The 18,173-nt window shown below is 40.0% G+C and overlaps 2 protein-coding genes across 2 annotated transcripts in view; one reads left to right on the forward strand and one right to left on the reverse strand.

Moving 5' to 3' along the window:
* Nucleotides 1-7,757: 7,757 nt before the first annotated feature.
* On the reverse strand, nt 7,758-14,502 carry tmem218 (transmembrane protein 218). Its single transcript, XM_063894571.1, has 4 exons — nt 14,400-14,502; nt 14,018-14,151; nt 12,454-12,556; nt 7,758-8,764 (listed from the first exon to the last, which is right to left on the reverse strand). The coding sequence occupies exons 2-4, from the start codon at nt 14,125-14,127 to the stop codon at nt 8,630-8,632; spliced, it is 348 nt and encodes a 115-aa protein (XP_063750641.1). The 5' UTR covers nt 14,128-14,151; nt 14,400-14,502; the 3' UTR covers nt 7,758-8,629.
* A 2,443-nt stretch (nt 14,503-16,945) lies between these two features.
* pknox2 (pbx/knotted 1 homeobox 2) overlaps nt 16,946-18,173 on the forward strand; it is a 91,544-nt gene continuing 90,316 nt past the window's right edge. Inside the window, exon 1 of the mRNA XM_063896221.1 lies at nt 16,946-17,033. The gene's annotated coding sequence lies outside the window, so the exon portion shown is untranslated. The remainder of the gene's footprint in view (nt 17,034-18,173) is intronic.

The raw sequence follows: 18,173 nt of genomic DNA on the forward strand, positions 1-18,173 counted from the left end.
CACACACGTTATCTGGAGATATTAAACAGTGTGGTTTCTTCATATTCCTGAAACATGGCTGTGTGCTCCTAACCCTCCCTCTCTAATTTGGCTACTCCTGGTCTATCCATCTCCCTCCTCTTTGGCTCTTTTTTTCCTCCCGCGGAGGGAGAAGGTGGGGGGGAAACAATGATCAAAAAACAAGTTTCAGACCTCATGCTGAGCGAGTAGTGAGGGAAAGGGAACCGAGGGGTACTGTCTTGTCCAACAACATCTGTGCCATTCATTCTGCATGGGATAAAGAGGGGGCGACAACAAGGCTCAGACTGAAGGGGGGGAGGTTGAAATAAGGGGGAGGTAACACAGAGAGGCCTGTTCTACCAAGTCACATCACTGCCATTAATCAAATTTCTATGTGAGCAGATCTGTTTTTGATTAAACATTGCATACGTTCAATAATAATATATGATATAACATATTTTAATATATGTTATGATGTTCACCCTTTGGAACCTTTAGTTCTGTTTGGGTGATTGACATGGGACATTATTGGGATTTTAAAAGCCAAAACAGAAATTTGAAAAGAGACAAACCCAATCCATAACATATTTTGTCCGTATTTAAATTCCATACAACACAGATCATATGTATTATTATTGTTTGCAATACTCGGTTGGATCACATTTAACAATGGAAGTGTCAATCGTCTAGTCATAAAGTTATAATATGTGTAAAATATATATTGATGTCTATTAATTGAAAATGATTGTTAATTGATTTAATTGATTTTCACCTTGTTTTAAAATAAAGGCTGTTAAGGATATATAAGTGAGCATCCATTTGTGTGTGAGTGTGTCTCAATGTTGTATGTGGGATAAGTTGGCATTGACATTATGAACGGGCATTAAGCGTACATATTAATATTTGTTTTCACATTTTCTGTACAGAAATCAAACTCATGACGTTTCAGGTTAAAACCATGTGTATAAAGTATTTCATTTTCGAGATATAGAACATTTTGTCAAATTTTCCTTTCACATGCTCAGATGCTAATTATTCGAAGAGAGGAATGTTTTTTTTTTACTCAGAAAAGACAAAAAGGCTACAAAGGCTTCTCTTTCTTTGACTGCATTGCTTTAATGTGACAACTCAAGCCCCCCTACACACACTACCCAACCTCCCACCAGTCAACTCGCCAAGCAAATTTGTAGCTGCCTGTCTGCACAGTATGAGCCTCATACATCATCTTGGCTCGCCCAGAACAAGAACACCATGTTTTGGTAAGTGCACTTTCAGGCATCAATAAGCTCCAATCATTTATAGTAACTTATCATAAAGTGAAACTGAACCTGCGTCATTTTGCAATTTGAACTTAAGGTGCTAAAGACAAACTGGAGCCCAAACTTAAGTTCACTTAGTTTAAGGGTTTACAGCTTAAGTGTACAGTGGTATGCAAAAGTTTGGGCACCCCTTAGGAAAACCACTGCATCAGTTTGTCACTTGCTGAGCTTTTGAAGCAGCAACTTCATTTTAACATATGTTATACCTTATGGTAACAGAAACATCTCAGTAGTGAAATAACTTTTATTGGTCAAACAGAAACATGTTTATGTGCATTCAAACAAAAATAGGCATGTGCATAAATTTGGGCACCCCTAAGAAATAATTCCATTAATATTTAGTATTGCCTCCTTTTGCTGCAATAACGGCCTGTAGACGCCTCCTGTAGCCACAGACAAGTCCCTTAAGCCTGGCAGGTGGTATTTTGGCCCATTCTTCCACACAAAACGTCTCCAGTTCAGTCAGGTTTCTTGGCCTCCGTGCATGGACAGCCTTCTTCAAATAAATCCATACATTTTCAATGATGTTAAGGTCTGGGGACTGGGATGGCCATTCCAGAACATTGTACCTGTGCTTCTGCATGAATTCCTTGGTGGATTTTGATCGGTGCTTAGGATCATTGTCCTGCTGAAAAATCCAACCCCGGCGTAGCTTCAACTTTGTGACTGACTCTAGAACATTCTTGTCAAGAATCTCCTGGTACTGTAAGGAATTCATGTGGCCCTCAACTTTAACAAGTTTTCCAGTACCTGTGCTAGCCACACAGCCCCATAACATGATAGATCCTCCACCAAATTTTACAGTGGGCAACAAGTTGTTTTCATTGAATGCAGTGTGTTTTTTTCGCCATGCATACCTGTTCATGTTATGACCAAATAACTCAATCTTGGTCTCATCTGACCACAGTATTTTGTTCCAAAATGCTTCTGGCTTGTCCAGATGTGCTTTTGCATACCTCATGCGACTCTTCTTGTGATTAACACTCAGGAAAGGCTTTTTGCACATCACCCTTCCAATGAGCTCTTCCTGGTGCAAAGTACGCTGGATTGTGGAACGGTGAACAACTACACCATCAGCAGCCAGATGTTGTTGTAGTTCTCTGGAGGTGGTCTGTGGCTTCTCTGTGACCATTTTCACCATCCTTCGCCTGTGCCTTTCCCCTATTTTTGTCGGCCTACCACATCTTTCCTTCACACGGACTGTTCCTGTGGCCTTCCATTTCACAACTACGTTTCTGACTGTGGAGACAGACAGTTTAAACCTGTCAGATAATTTTTTGTACCCTTCTCCTAATTTATAATGTTGGATTATCTTAGCTTTCAGGTCAGTGGAGAGTTGTTTTGAGGTCCCCATCTTGCCACTCCCTAAGAAAGAACCTAGGCCAGGCACAGCCAGCTATTACCTATGTTAAATAGCCTTTTTCATGATTGGTTCCACCTGTCTTTGTAATTGAAGGTCTAATGAGCTAATCAAAGCAATTTTGTGCAGCAACCTGTCAGCTATAAATCCGTACAGGTGTTGAAATGAATGCTATTTATAAGGGTGCCCAAACTTTTGCACATCCCATTTTTTGCATTTTATTTTATTATAATAAAACTATGTAATGCTACCCTAAGAATTTTGGTCTGCAAAACACTAAAACGTCTACATCTTTGTAGGAAAACAAATGTTGTTGCTGTGATCTTCTATTATAAAGGAAAAGCAAATTGTCATGAAATCTCAGAGGGGTGCCCAAACTTTTGCATACCACTGTATACTTGAATCACATGAGAGAAATAAAACAAAGTGTTTCTGCTTTCTCCAAACATCAACATTGGCCCATGTTCTGGGTTAAGGCTGTTAACTGAAACAGCATCTTACTTTGCACTGGAACAATTTGAAACAGCTCCTTGATCAGCTATAAATATGGACTGATCAGCATCCAATTCATTTATGCATTTATTTTCACTATAAAAAAGAAATGGGTCCAAAGGTGCTCTTGATTTCAAATGAAACTTATTCATTATTAACTGCAGTCGCTCTGCAACAGACCTTTGAAAGTCTCTCATTTGATTATGCTGTATTATTATTTCCCCCCTACACTAGCCTACTAGTAAGTATGAAGAATTAACTAAAGTTTTTTTTTTTTTCATTGCAGACATTTTGTCAGGAAAGCACAGGTGAGACACGTGGGGTGCGTTCCAATACGTGTCCCAGGAGGCCTTAATGGTGAGCCAGCACAACGTCAGGACACTAGCTCAACTAAATGGAATGCAGTCGTGTTTAACGTTACTACACCTGTGCATTTCCTGCGAGGACAGGCCACAGTGTGTGCTGTGAAAAGGTATATTCATGTCATTTAATATTCAGGCTTCAAGGAGAGGTTAGTGTATGTACCACCACTTTGAGTTCAGATCCACCATAGAGAGGGACATTGTGCTGAATTGGTTTTAACTTGGGAAGACTGTTAAAGGCTCATATTTGCTTGAGCTAAACTTTGGACTATTCTTTGTAGCCCACTGTGGAGTTTGTCCCCAATCACTTGGATTGGAAGTGCATTAAGAGGGACTCTGGCCAGCGTGAACAGAATGTGATCAGCAACAGAAATCTGTCCCAGTGTTCTGATCACATGATCGTGATCATGTTGAAATCCTGGCATATTGATACAGTAAAAGTTATTAACTCTTATTCAAATGGGTATGAGCATAACCTCATATTGTTGGTGTTGCTCTCCTGTGCCAAACTGTAGTTAAAGGTTTATCCAATACCTAAAATATTAGATATTTTGGAGCCATTAAGATCGGAGCATACTCTGTAGATCTCTCCGGCCACCCATGTTCAACATCTTCTTTGATCAATGTAGCTATTCCTTTCGTAAGCCTGCTCGATATTCAATCATGTCTTCAACACTGTCAGAAAGAACCCCCCCCCCCAATGGGCCGAGGCTGGCCCGCGATGGGGAGTCATGTCGGAGCAGCAGAGGGCTATTGGTGAGCGACCTGACCTTTCCTCTCTAATCACCGTCCAACTGGGAGGCAGAGCCGCAGAGTGACTCTCCTGAGAGAGAGGGAGGCAAGAGGCCAAGGCAACACCAGGAGCTCAGATTAAGGATTTTGCCCCCCCGCTGTGTGTTGCAATCATAGCATGCCCTGGCTTTACACAAAAGTGCATAATAGAGCGCGACCAGGCAGCGCTGAGAAAAAACTCTTGGCCCAAAAACGGCATAGTTTGTTGCTCGGGCGACGAGTCCCCGGTTCATTTCCCCATTCCATCAGCGAGCCTTTCACAGCGCAGACTCCCAGCCAGTGAACCCTGATGGCTTTAGGGGTGCCAAACACCCACTTGTTGGCTAATAAACCTTTATCTAATCCATTCTAATAAGGATTTAAGATGAACTCCTTCACTTTAAGTTTTAACCCAAGGAGCACTCGTGAAGTTTTATTTCCCAATCTTTCTGAAAGGACTGCAAACATTGCCCTTTGCTTGATTAAACAGACTGAACTGAAAAACATTCTTTGGGGATAAGTGCATCAGCTTTGCCCGGAATCTCTAATGGATATTCAGTGTTTTGGGAGCTTGGTGGGGCGGTGACGGTATCCATATCACAAACAGGGGGAGAGATGCCTGAGGATGTGAACAGCAAGCCAGGAGTTCTGCTTGAATGCATCTGAATGCAGGAGAGGAGAAGGAGAGGAGGAGAAGAGGAACGCTCCCCTTCCCCTTTGCAGTTTCAAAACCCAGCTTTCTGCTTACACCTCTTTGCCCTTGCTTTACTCCCCCTTTTCTCCATCTCGCCCGCCCCCATCTCTTTATATGTCCAGCTGGCTGCTCCACAAAGACTCTGTCTCCCAGTTCCAAATGATCCTCAAACCCCCACATGCTTTGTTCTGCTCATTTTCCCACTCCCCAGAGACAGAGTTTTAGCAAAAATTAAAATGAGGAAAGGAAAGAGGGAGATGGGGGAGAGAGAAAGATTTAAAGGGTGAGGTACAGAAAGAGTGTGTGAGAACGAGAGTGCTCTGAGACCTTCAGGGACTCAGAGACCTTCAGAGACTCAGAGACCATCAGTTTCAGCTCCAAGAGGAATTCATATCCTTTATATGTGACCCTTGCATATTAGGTGTATGTGAAGGCCCTCAAAATCAGAGTTGGGAGAAGTACTCAGATCTTGTACTGGAGTAAAAGTAGAAGTACTCAGATCTTGTACTTGAGTAAAGTAGAAGTACTCAGATCTTGTACTTGAGTAAAAGTAGAAGTACTCAGATCTTGTACTTGAGTAAAAGTAGAAGTACTCAGATCTTGTACTTGAGTAAAAGTAGAAGTACTCAGATCTTGTACTTGAGTAAAGTAGAAGTACCAGAGTGTAGGAATACTCTGTCACAGTAAAAGTCCTGCATTCAAAATGTTCCTCCAGTGAAAGTAGAAGTACTCTCATCTAAATGTACTTAAAGTAGCGACAGTAAAAGTAGTCATTGTTTGATTGGTCCATTTCAGAATAATATCTCTGATATGTTTTATAATGATTGATCATTGAAGTGTTCTCAGAGCTGGTAAAGGTGCAGCTAGTTTGAATGGCTTTGTATACTGCAGGGTAGCTGCTGAATTTACTAAATATATTAAAGGTATTAAATAAATGTAGCGGCGTAAAAGTACAATATTTTCCTCTGAATTGTCATGGAATAGAAGTATAACTTAGCATATAATGGAAATACTCAAGTAAAGTATCTCTAAATTGTACTTTAGTACAGTACAATTCCCTGAAAAAACTGAAACATTGACTTTAACTAAATGTATTATGTCAACAAATTTCCCATAACTGTATCAGCTTAGCTGAAAGCAATTTAGTTTAGTTTATAATGTTGTGGACAGTCCCCATTAATTAACTGTCACAAAAAAACCAGTAAATGGAGCAGCTTTAGCCGACATGACTAATTTCCAGCTGTTGAACCTAATCTTTTTTATTTAAACGGAATATTATTGCTTTCCACTAACCTAATAGTTATGTGAAATCTGTTGACATAATACATTAAATTAAAGTCAACGTTTGAGAGTTTTCAGCGTACTTGAGTACATGTACTTAGTAACTTAACACCAAAATGGTGCATTTGTTGAAGGCTTAGCTGCAGCTCTCATTCAGTTCCTGTTCACTTTAATCGGATATTTCTCAGGGCCACTTTCTGCAGGGCTAAGATCCTGTTTTGCGGTAATCATGCGGTCAATTACAGGCAACAAGTCCCCCCAGGTTGAAAGGTTCCAGATCCCCTGTCCCACCCAGCTGAAGCCCCCCGTCCCCCAGCTTGTGTGAAATCATGCAGTGGATTGTTGTGCAGAAAGGAGCGCAGTATGGAGATGTGGGCTGGAACTAATAGGATTGGTTTTGATTCATTAGATTCTCTTTCATCATCCTGGTTGGAATTCCACTCCACGTCTCCTCGGGCTTCACACTATTAAAATGGAGGTGTGAGGGGGGCAAGTGTTTATAATTGAGCCTGTAGACTGCAAAAGCTCATTACTCTCTATGGAATCATCTGTTTATTTATACCCCGTGGAATCAGCATCATAACCATGAGAAAGCAGCACAGGCGCTGACAACACACAACAGGATATGATTCAATGGTTAGCAAATGTAGAATAACAATGCACACTATGACACGTGCATCCTCTCAGCGAGGAATCCATTGTAAAGATAATCTCTTAAGATATTTCCTTTTCATAAATAAGACCAATTAGCCTGAAATGAATATTTCTTACTACACATTTGCTATCAGTTGAGCCCTGTGGATTTTCTGGCTGACGAGCATAAAGATATAGATTTGAATATATTATACTTTCTTGCTGAGAGCACATAAAGCAACATGCTGCAGTGTGATTCATAGCAGGAGGACTGGATCAGACAGAAAGAGATAACCTGGCTCAGTCCGGAGGAAACAAATCAACCCACCAGCATCTCTGAAGCGCACAGTACACCCTTTAAAATATGAAATTGTCAATTTAACATTTGTTTTTGTTTTATATGGACTAGACAACAAGATAAAGCATGTTTAGAAGTGAGGTTTAGAGGTAAAAAACATTTACCCTGCATAGGACGGGGGTGTAAAGGACTGAACCTGACACCAGGTGGATACCGACCCACTAATAGACACCTTCCTTTTACTTTTCATGTACATTGTTTTTTTAGTTTTCTTTGCATACTGTTTGGCCTTATCTCATTCTAAAAAAAAAGCGACCAATTTCCCCCAGGACAAATAAAGAATTCTGATTCTGATTATTGATTCTGATAAGAGGGGCAACAAAAAGAATGATACACATTTACATAATAAACAATATCGGGAAAACTGACTGTGAATAATTCACCAAGATAAAGGGGACCAAACAAGATGCTAAAATATGAATAATGTGTTATTCATGTAGAACAAGTGAACACCTTTATATATTAAAGAACACATCAGAACACATAATGAGACGTTCCTTTTACCCTTTGTTATCCATTCATTTGGAGGTACATATTTGACGGAAATTGTATTCTTTAAGTAAGTTTGTCTACTTGTATATAATATTTACATGAATTTATGATATTTAAAATGTGTAAATAGAAGGCTTTTCTGGCACTGTCGACAAGTGGACATTTAAAGATGATAGACAGGAGACAAAGATAATCCAGGTAACCAAACAGTCCATTTGTTGGAATTAGTCACAATTACATTTTCCTTTCGTCACTTATGCATAATAAAAATACAAATTCTGTATGTTACTTCTTTGTGTGTCATATTCATTCTGAGTTATGTTGCTGCTGAAGGCACATTGAAGCAACCTTATGACTGTAATCCATGCTGGTGCTGAGGTGATCATTAAAGTATCGCATTTTATTATGCGATTTATCAGCTGCAGGGAATTTTTTATTAAATTGTTTGTGAGTCGTCAGTGTAGTATCCAATCACAGGGCTTTAGACTGTAGATGGGAGATCATGTAGGATGCATTTAGGATTTGAATGAACTGTCACAGTGCACTGGCACCTCCTCAGTTACATGTGTGTCGTTCACGTCACTACAACAGTGTGGCAAGGTAAATATGTTTTTCCTTATTCTTTTATTCCTTTACTTTATAAAAAGGTGGAGGGATTGTTTAGGAACTCTTGTATAAGTAAGAAAATAAATGATTTTAAATGATACAATGTACTAATGAAAGCACCTCAGTTTTGTTGTTTACATGAACAGTGAACAACATCCCGTGGGGGAAACACTGTCTCTGTCTGGGCTGTCCTCGTCCTGCTTGTCTTAAGCTGTGCTCATCAGTGCAGTGGTCCCAGTGCCAGCTCTGACCCTGGCAGGTCTAGTGAGTTCTTAAGGCCTTGGCATACACGGGCTCCAGGAAATGAAAGGGGAGCAGCATGAAGAGCATGAGCAGAAAGACCACGCTCACCACTGCCAGCAGGATGTAGCGAGCGATGAACAAAGTGTCCACTATCTGAGGAGAGAAAGAGGGAGACCGTTTACTTTCACAAGTTCTGAGTAATGAAACAATGCAGCTTTTATCCGGGAAGTAAATAGTCTCCCACTCATGGGAAAACATGGCAGGTAAAACAATGTGTGCTTCCTCTATGAGCCACTAGATGACAGGAGAGGGCCTTCAGTAAGTCTTTGTGTACAAGCACAGTGAAAATGTGGCATTCTGAACACACACACACACACACACACACACACACACACACACACACACACACACACACACACACACACACACACACACACACACACACACACACACACACACACACACACACACACACACACACACACACACACACACACACACACACACACACACACACACAATTGACAATGCAGAACTAACTGATGGTCACCTGAAGTATGTGGTATAAGTGTGCACAGCTTCAAGGGACACTCATTTCCTCTTTTTTTAAAATGTCTTTAATGGCAGGCTGTCATCTGGCCCCACTCCAAAATGTAAACTGACCATGGCTGTGACATGCAGTATGATAGACAAAGGTCAGGTTTAAGCTCCTGACTGCCAACTGAGGGCTTCCAGAGAAGGGTGCCATTTGGCAACAGAAATGCAGAGTTAGATTTAATTTGAGATAATGTTGAATGATAAATTGTGTAACTCTGTGTGGCATTCGGAAACCTGAGAGATACCTCAAAGCCAGACAAACTCTCCCAAACAGTATAAAAATAGCAGGAAAAGAACCATATTTACTTGTGCCCTAGAGTAGTTATTCTTGTATCATTTGCTATAAACAACCCTTGTTACAAAAGTGCTTTTTTCCGGCATCGAACGAAAAAACATAATCACACAACATTGATTTTCCCGAATAGGAAGCCCGGAAGTGCAGGAATGAGTCAGCACTTCAGGCTTCCTATTCACAAAATCAGTGTTATTTTTAATCAATGTTTTTCTTGAAGCCCCAATCAGCCAATGAGGTTAGTGAACAGAAGCAGTCTGAGGACAGAGGAGTTCTGATGGAGCTGCTTCCTGAATTGAATATATAGCATCTCTGATTGGTGACAACTTAATAAACTGATTGGGCAGCCCCGAAACCACGCCATGACATGATTGTAAGACAGTCTCAACCCCACCTTTCAAAGCTTGCCCCTGTCTCTGACATGTAGCACAGTAGCAATAATTGATGTAACACAGCTATATTGAGTAGCAGTGTTTGACGACATGTCATGCTCATTGTTTCACTAACACCTGATGAAAACTAATTTCTGATTCTGGGTTGCTGGCTAAGCTCTGATACTGCTGCTCTTTATTTGGATTGAGGATCAGTGAGGTCACAGGCTGCAGGGTAAGGTTCTTATCAACAGCTCCAAAGCAAAAGAGGAGCAGGAGAACAATAGATCTTTAGTACTGTTGTTGCTCAAGTTAGTTAAGTTTGGAGTTTATAAAGTTGCCATCACTATATTTAACACTTCACTAATAGCTCTTGGTCTGTGTTAATATTTAGATCAGGAGCCACCCATGAATACGAGAATAAAAACCGAGAAAAACACCCTAAAGCCAGTTAATACCAGAGGAGAGATTTCACAGGGACTGTTGTGGAATGAGAGTAGGTGTGTGTGTGTGTGTGTGTGTGTGTGTGTGTGTGTGTGTGTGTGTGTGTGTGTGTGTGTGTGTATAAACCCACTTGTGTGTGTGTGTGTGTGATATAGGGATGATGTATGCCGTCTCTTATGGATGCATTTAACACATCTCACTTTTTAATTTGCCAATTACACAGCAAGCAGGAACCCAAAGTGTGGGCCATGTTTTATTAATGTGCTATTGAGCGCATGGGTGGTAGCTGGCAGGCGGGCGGGCGGGGGCAGGTTGGAGAGGGGGGGGCTAGTATAAACCACCCCCACCCGAGTCTGCAGCTAGACTAATTGGCACTATGATATTTTTTACTTTGGTTAAACAGCAAGAGGTTGGACATTTCACACACACACACACACACACACACACACACACACACACACACACACACACACACACACACACACACACACACACACACACACACACACACACACACACACACACACACACACACACACACACACACACACACACACACACACACACACACACACACACACACACACACCTCTCTGCTTGTCAGTATCATTTCAGAAAATGAAATACCATGATATGAACACAAGACTTCATTGACCGTCTCTAATAAAGCAGTTTTTCCATAGAAATGGATTTGTACCTCTGTTAAAATACCATTAAATCATATATTCAAGGATGTGTAATAATTATAATTTAAAGAAACTGTCTATTGGACTCGATTTAATTCAGGTTAAATATCAAATATGAATCATAGAGGGGCGTCACCTTCTCTGTGTTGCACACAGGACAAGCTAATCTCTAATCTCTGGTAGCTTCTATAGTTTCTCAATTTTAAGAGACTCAATTTGGATATTTTGTCTTAAGGTCAAAGGTTTTTTTTTTTAAATTATTATTAATATCTTGTATTTCAATACTTTGAGGATTTATACTGTAGTTGTGGCGTGTCTATGGTCTGATGTTTTAATGACATGACAGATTGGCAATTTGAGACAATGTTGGACAGTGACAATTATTTTCTATTCTAAAAGCTAAAGGGCACTTTAACATAACATAAATAACGGTTCAGAAGTCCACACAAATCAAACCAATGGGCTTTTAGCTTCATTATAATGTTATACTTGGATTTATACGTGGGCTCTCTCAAACATTGGAATCAGTTCCTAAAGTAGCCACGGTTTATTTCAGCTGTCCCCCTTTGTTGCCTCTCTCTCTTTTGCTGATCTGAATTAGCACAAAGGCTGTAGCATGCGTGCTAGCTGGGATGGGCTCTGCTCTGTTATGGGGGGGGGGGGGGCAGCTTGCTTGGCAGATCTGGCCAGCTTATTGGCACAACCCGGAGGCAACATGGGGGGAGTGTTTGTTCTGTGTTGCTGTTGGACTAAGATAAAGCAGAACAGGCCTTTACGACAAGCACACACACAGACGTGCACACATGCTGTTTACAGGCACACACACACACACACACCACTATGGACTGGCTTGTGTTGGATGTTGGATTGGTCTACGTTTACCTAACTTAAATCTTAATAATACAAATTAAATAAATACAAATAAAGACATGTTGCTCTTAGTTAGAATGACCACACACACACACACACACACACACACACACACACACACACACACACACACACACACACACACACACACACACACACACACACACACACACACACACACACACACACACACACACACACACACACACACACACACACACACACACACACACACACACACACACACACACACACACACCAAAAGTGAAAACCTGCTCTTATTTTTTACTCAAATACAGCATGCTGTCACTATACAATAAACAATGTGTTTTACTGCAATAAGGTCTGATATCATTCTGATTTGAAAATGTTCTTGTCATGGTTTTGTCAGCGGTGTTCTTTCCCTCTTCCTTTAGTGGAAGATCATTTGACTCACCTTTCAAACTGAACACATTGTCTCTGTGTCGTAATAGTTTTAAATATAGCACAACATAATCATTTAAAATGAAGGCAGGAGATTAAATATATGAAAATGAATCTGATAGTGTGTGTAAGGTGTGTGAGTTCAGTACATAGACTAACCTCTGTCTGTTTATAAGGGGGGGTTGTCTCTGGGCTGCGTGGGAAAAACACCAGCACTAAAGTGATGGTGAGAGCCAGGAGGAAAATGGGGATAACGGCTAACCTGGCAAAAACAAAAACACAAGCATGGTTAAAACAAACAGGAAGTTATGAGAGCTCCCACAGCTGATTGGTGGAAAAACTTGCCGAACACGCAGGGTTATCGAAGGATAATGGAATTATAAAGTACCACAATAATGGCCTCTTTATTGTGTTTACCCTGGAAGTTGTTAACTTTTCAATCAAGCAAATAGCTCCATGTTTCACCTCATTTAAACTTTACTGTAATTGCACCTTACACAAGTGCACAGAAATAATCACTGACTGACTTTAATAGTATTATGGGCTGTTGTAGTCAAGTATTAATCAGCAGGGATTGGAGGGTGCATGGTCCCCGCAATCTATTAGTTTAGCAGCATGTGGGTATAATGACTTGTTTCATAGTATTTAGATAAGAAGTCAGGAAGGAAGGAAACTGCAGTTATATTTTAGTTTTCTGCTCCATCTGGGTAGACACAACTATTTATTAGGAGGCAAAAAATATTAGCAACTTTTATGTGTGAAAACTACATTTTATTAGTCATAGTCAAGGTCATGTAAGAATCTGGCTGTACTAAATGCAGCTTCTTCCAGTTTCTTGATATTCTTAAATGTGTTAAAAACAGCAATGGGTTCAATAGTGCCATATATGGATTCAACTTATTCTTTTAACGCAATGTATTGAAATCCTGATCATTCTAAGATAAAATCCTTTCTAATGCCACAAATGTCAAAGTTAAAGGTAAAAAAGTTAAAGATAAAAGTGATTTAAGTTCTAGAGGATGTGTGTTTTTTTGGTCAAAAAGTAGCAGGAGGGTAGGAGATTTCAAAGGCATAAAGCATAGACTGATTCGGTGACGTTTACATTATCTCTTATTTCATTGGTGTAAAGTAAGTAGATTTACCCAAGTACCGTACTTAAGAACGATGTTGAGGTACTTGTACTTTACTTGAGTATTTCCATTTGGTGTTACTTCGTACTTCTACTCCACCACAGTTCAGAGGTAAATGGTGTACTTGTACTCCACTACATGTATTTAATCCCTTTAGTTACTTTACAGGTCTGGATTAATGATGGTAAATATAATCTCCCTTAAATCAGACTTTAGTTCACCTGCAGTAAATCCAGCAGCTACCCTGCAGTATACAAAGCCATTCAAACTAGCTGCACCTTTACCAGCTCTGAGAACACTTTAATGATCAATAATTATAAAACATATCAGAGATATTATTCTGAAATGGACCAATCAAACAATCACTACTTTTACTGTCGCTACTTTAAGTACATTTAGATGAGTGTACTTCTACTTTCACTGGAGGAACATTTTGAATGCAGGACTTTTACTGTAACAGAGTATTCCTACACTCTGGTACTTCTCCCCCCACCTCTGCCTGTCTTGGCTAACTCTATTCCCCAGCAGTGTATGCTTTTTTAAAATTCTAACCAGGGTTGTGTAAGCAGTGTGTATGTGCTGTTATCACTCACTTCGCAGATCCGGATGCTCTCAGCAGCATCATCCCAAACACCAGAGCTGCGATCCAGACGATGGATATGACGAAGACCCCCGTCCCCACCTCCAGCACGGTGTTAGCCATGTCTGTTAGCAACGGTTCAAGCTGCTGTACCCGACATACACAGAAGTTAAAGAGTGAGGTGGCTCAAAAACGATTTAACAACCGACGTTCGGGACATTGCAAAGAAAAGCGGTAGCTAAAATGAGGCTAAATAGCTAACATTAGCTACATTAGCTAACTGTAACTTCCACTGTTGTGTGCGGGAGTTAGCTACCACTGCTAACATTAGCTCTCCTACCCTGCAACCGGCGGTGAAAAATGTAACTTAAAGTGTTCGCTTGCTGTCTATTAACCTGACGTTTCTCGAGTAGTATTTCATTCAGGGAATCGTTGATGTATTAAGTAATTAAAAAAACAAGGATGGAGAGCCTTCGCTTTAGCGTCTTCTGCTTCCTGGTAACAGCAAACTGAAGTTTCATTGGACATACCAACTCGAGACCGGCCTGTCAAATACGACATTACTGAACATAGCACCGTCTGCTACATATGGGGCAGCAGAACTTCACCAAGCTGCTCTGACTTTTAAGACACGCACATTTAATATTTTACCCTTTTTTTCTGAAGTAACTATACGCCTGCCTTTACTTAAAAGCGTAATTTCATGCATATGAGGCTATACTTATGTAATAAATAAGCCTTACAAGGTTTACATTTAGCAGTGTGAAAGAGTAACATTGAAACATTGTATATTTAGTTTGTATTATTTAGTTTATTATATAATGGAGAATATTTAACACACAATGCAGGTCTTTTAAAATAAATGTTTGTGTTATTTTAAAGGAAATATGGAGAAGTACTTGATGGTGACATACATGTTATGTCATAACATGAAGTCAGTTATTCTGTGTTATCAGTTTAAACATCCAGATCCAATATAAGGGACATCTTTGGGATATTTTGGGTTAATTCGATATTCTTGGCAGCACTGGTATACTGTATGTTCCCATCATTATACCGTGTGTATTTCCAGCATGTAATTGCTAATGCCCACCGACAGGGGGATCGCCAGATCCGTGATTCATAGGCGCGTGTTTCAACGCGTTCGTGAGTTTGTGAGTCTAGTCCGACTCAAGTGCTGGTGCTGGACGGAGACATGTTGCCTTTAAGTGACCCTCGTAAGATCCAATCATCAAGCGTTTCGTAGTGATGTGGATAAGGAGTCAGTAATATAACCAAGCATTGAGTGCTCAGAGTGAAAAGTGAAACCATCTAGCAGTCTGAGGCCTCATTTACACCAGGGTTCAGGCCTGCTGGGGGTTGGTGCCCTCACTGTGTTCACCTGGAATTCCTTCAGATGCTTTGATTTCCTCCACAATCTCAACAACATCAAGCAGATGTAAAGCCCATGCCCTTTACACCCCTCTCTGATTCTTATAGACTCTGAGGATGTGCAGTGTTTCTCTTTGAGCCTTTTAGGCTCAGTCACCGCTGCACCTGAATAGATATCACAATACCTGAATGAGAACGAAATAGGAGCACAAAGTATATTGAATCAATAACTTTAAATAACCCATATATAACATACATTTATTTACAAATGTTGTTGAGTTAATGTTGCCCTATGGATTACGACACTTTTACAATGAGGCCTATATTTAGAAGTTTGAGTTCAGCATTAGTATTAATAATTATAGAGTTATATATTTGCAAAATTGCACAATTAAATGAAGACTAATATAATATGAATACTTTTGTTATCGTCTTTAAGTGGTAACAGAGAATGTCTACAATTTAGTATTGCTTCTTTCAATCTCAGTAATTCTCCCACTACTGATTTTGAACATTCTGGTTATTGACTGTGAATTGTGTGTGTCATTCAAACTGATGAGAAAATAATATACAGTAAGAATACGACATACCTTTTGATGCTTCATCTACAAGTCAATTCTGAAAGCAGTGTTCTAATCTAACCTAAACACTGATTTATTTAATTGATTATTTCCAGTGGTGTAAAGTAATTAAGTACATTTACTCAAGTACTGCACTCAATACAACTTTGAGGGATTTGTACTTCAATGGAGTATTTTCATGTTTTGCTACTTTTTACTTCTACCCTATAATGCAGAGGTAAATGGTGTACTTTAATCCACTACATGTATTTAATCCCTTTAGTTACTTTACAGATCAGGATTAATGATGGTAAATATAATCAGCCCTTAAATCAGACTTTAGTTCACCTGCAGTAAATCCAGCAGCTACCCTGCAGTATACAAAGCCATTCAAACTAGCTGCACCTTTACCAGCTCTGAGAACACTTTAATGATCAATCATTATAAAACATATCAGAGATATTATTCTGAAATGGACCAATCAAACAATGACTACTTTTACTGTCGCTACTTTAAGTACATTTAGATGAGAGTACTTTCTACTTTCACTGGAGGAACATTTTGAATACTTTTACTGTGACAGAGTATTCCTACACTCTGGTACTTCTACTTTACTCAAGTACAAGATCTGAGTAACCCTACTTTTACTCAAGTACAAGATCTGAGTAGTTCTACTTTTACTCAAGTACAAGATCTGAGTATTTCTACTTTTACTCAAGTAAAAGATCTCAGTACTTTTACTCAAGTACAAGATCTCAGTAGTTCTACTTTTACAAGATCTGGGTACTTCTACTTTTACTCAAGTACAAGATCTGAGTACTTCTACTTTTACTCAAGTACAACATCTGAGCACTTTGTCCCACCTCTGATTAATTCTCCTGCACTGATTTTCTGTTCTACTGGAGCTTCCCACCACCACTCACGCGTGATTGCCGTATTTCCCACGGACACTGGAAGGCATCATCAGCACGGTGTTGGGAAAACGGGGAGCGGAGCTGGAGGTGGGAGGGGCCAGGCATGGCTGACGTCAGCGGCTGTGTGGAGGAGTATAGGCTGTGCTGTCAGCCCAGTGTCAGTCTGATGAAGATTGGCATGCAGGTAAGCTGTCATTCATTTTCAATGTCAGTGCATGGGAGCAGGGCTTTACCACTTCAGCGTCCTTTTTCCCCTTCCCCCCCCCCTTCATTACAAAAGGCAGGACATTATTCATACAGTCAGACAAGCAGCCAGGCCAGAGTGAAAGAGAGAGAGAGAGAGAGAGAGAGAGAGAGAGGGGAAGAGAGGGAGTGAAAGAAAGAGAGAGAGAGAGAGTCAGGGAGGGAGAGAGCGACTGAGAGAGGGAGGGGGGAACAGAGGAGGGGGAGAAAAAGAGAGAGGGAAAGCAGAGGAGATGCATTTTTGTGCAGGACTCAAAGACCAGGGGATTTTTTTCTTGTGCTTGATGCGGCGTTTGGATGTTAAAATGTGTCGGTAATGTTTGAGACGCAGATATCCCGGATGTGTTCACTGCGGGTGGTTTTTGTGCGAAATGTTGTAATTTAGTTAATAATCCTAATGCTAGAGACTGGAGGACAGAATAGCTGCAGGAAGATGGCTTTTTATTACGGCTTTGTCAAATAGCGGCGGAGTGATACCTCCTGTTGTGGTTCTTTTTAAATGTACAATGAAATCTGACGGTGTGATCCTCTGTGCATAAACACGCGTTTTCTCTGTCCACTGCCACTGTTTCCTAATGTTGAAGTTATGTGGTGTTTTTACCTGAGTAACAATGCTTTTATTTTGACTGGTGCAATTTGTGTCTTGGTAAAAGAAAGACAAAAAAAAAAAAAACGATTAGGTGTTTTCAGTCTAAAACAACTTCGATCGCATTCTATCACTTGTCTTTGTTCATATTACAATTATAAACAGTAGTGTGTTTTTTCTGAACCAAACCACACATAATACCACAACATTCAAACTGTAAAAAAAGTATATTACCTTTGGAAAAATGTTGGAAATGTAGCTGCTTTTATCCAGTTATTTTGATCGTTTGTTTTGTGAACATATTATTGATATATGTGTAAATTGAAAGGCACCTATCTACGTTTCTGTTTGCAGCTTATGAACAGCATTTAAGAAACAAAATAGTTTTTTTAAAATGTAAAGCTAATGCCGTGCATTAATTTAAGAAAACAGCAGTTTTCTTATTTTAAAAGGTTGAACAGTGAGTTTAGTTACTTTGCATTTCTTGGTGAATAC

Source organism: Eleginops maclovinus, chromosome 11, assembly GCF_036324505.1.
Source record: "Eleginops maclovinus isolate JMC-PN-2008 ecotype Puerto Natales chromosome 11, JC_Emac_rtc_rv5, whole genome shotgun sequence".
In the NCBI taxonomy this organism is placed as follows: Eukaryota; Metazoa; Chordata; class Actinopteri; order Perciformes; family Eleginopidae; genus Eleginops; species Eleginops maclovinus.

Excerpts from the sequence above, each read along its gene's own strand:
- tmem218 (XM_063894571.1), bottom strand. The coding sequence starts at position 14,127 with ATGGCTAACACCGTGCTGGAGGTGGGGACGGGGGTCTTCGTCATATCC. Across the intron at positions 12,557-14,017 it reads AGAGCATCCGGATCTGCGAA|GTTAGCCGTTATCCCCATTT; the intron begins GTGAGTGATAAC and ends TGTTTTTGCCAG. Across the intron at positions 8,765-12,453 it reads CCCCTTATAAACAGACAGAG|ATAGTGGACACTTTGTTCAT; the intron begins GTTAGTCTATGT and ends TTCTCTCCTCAG.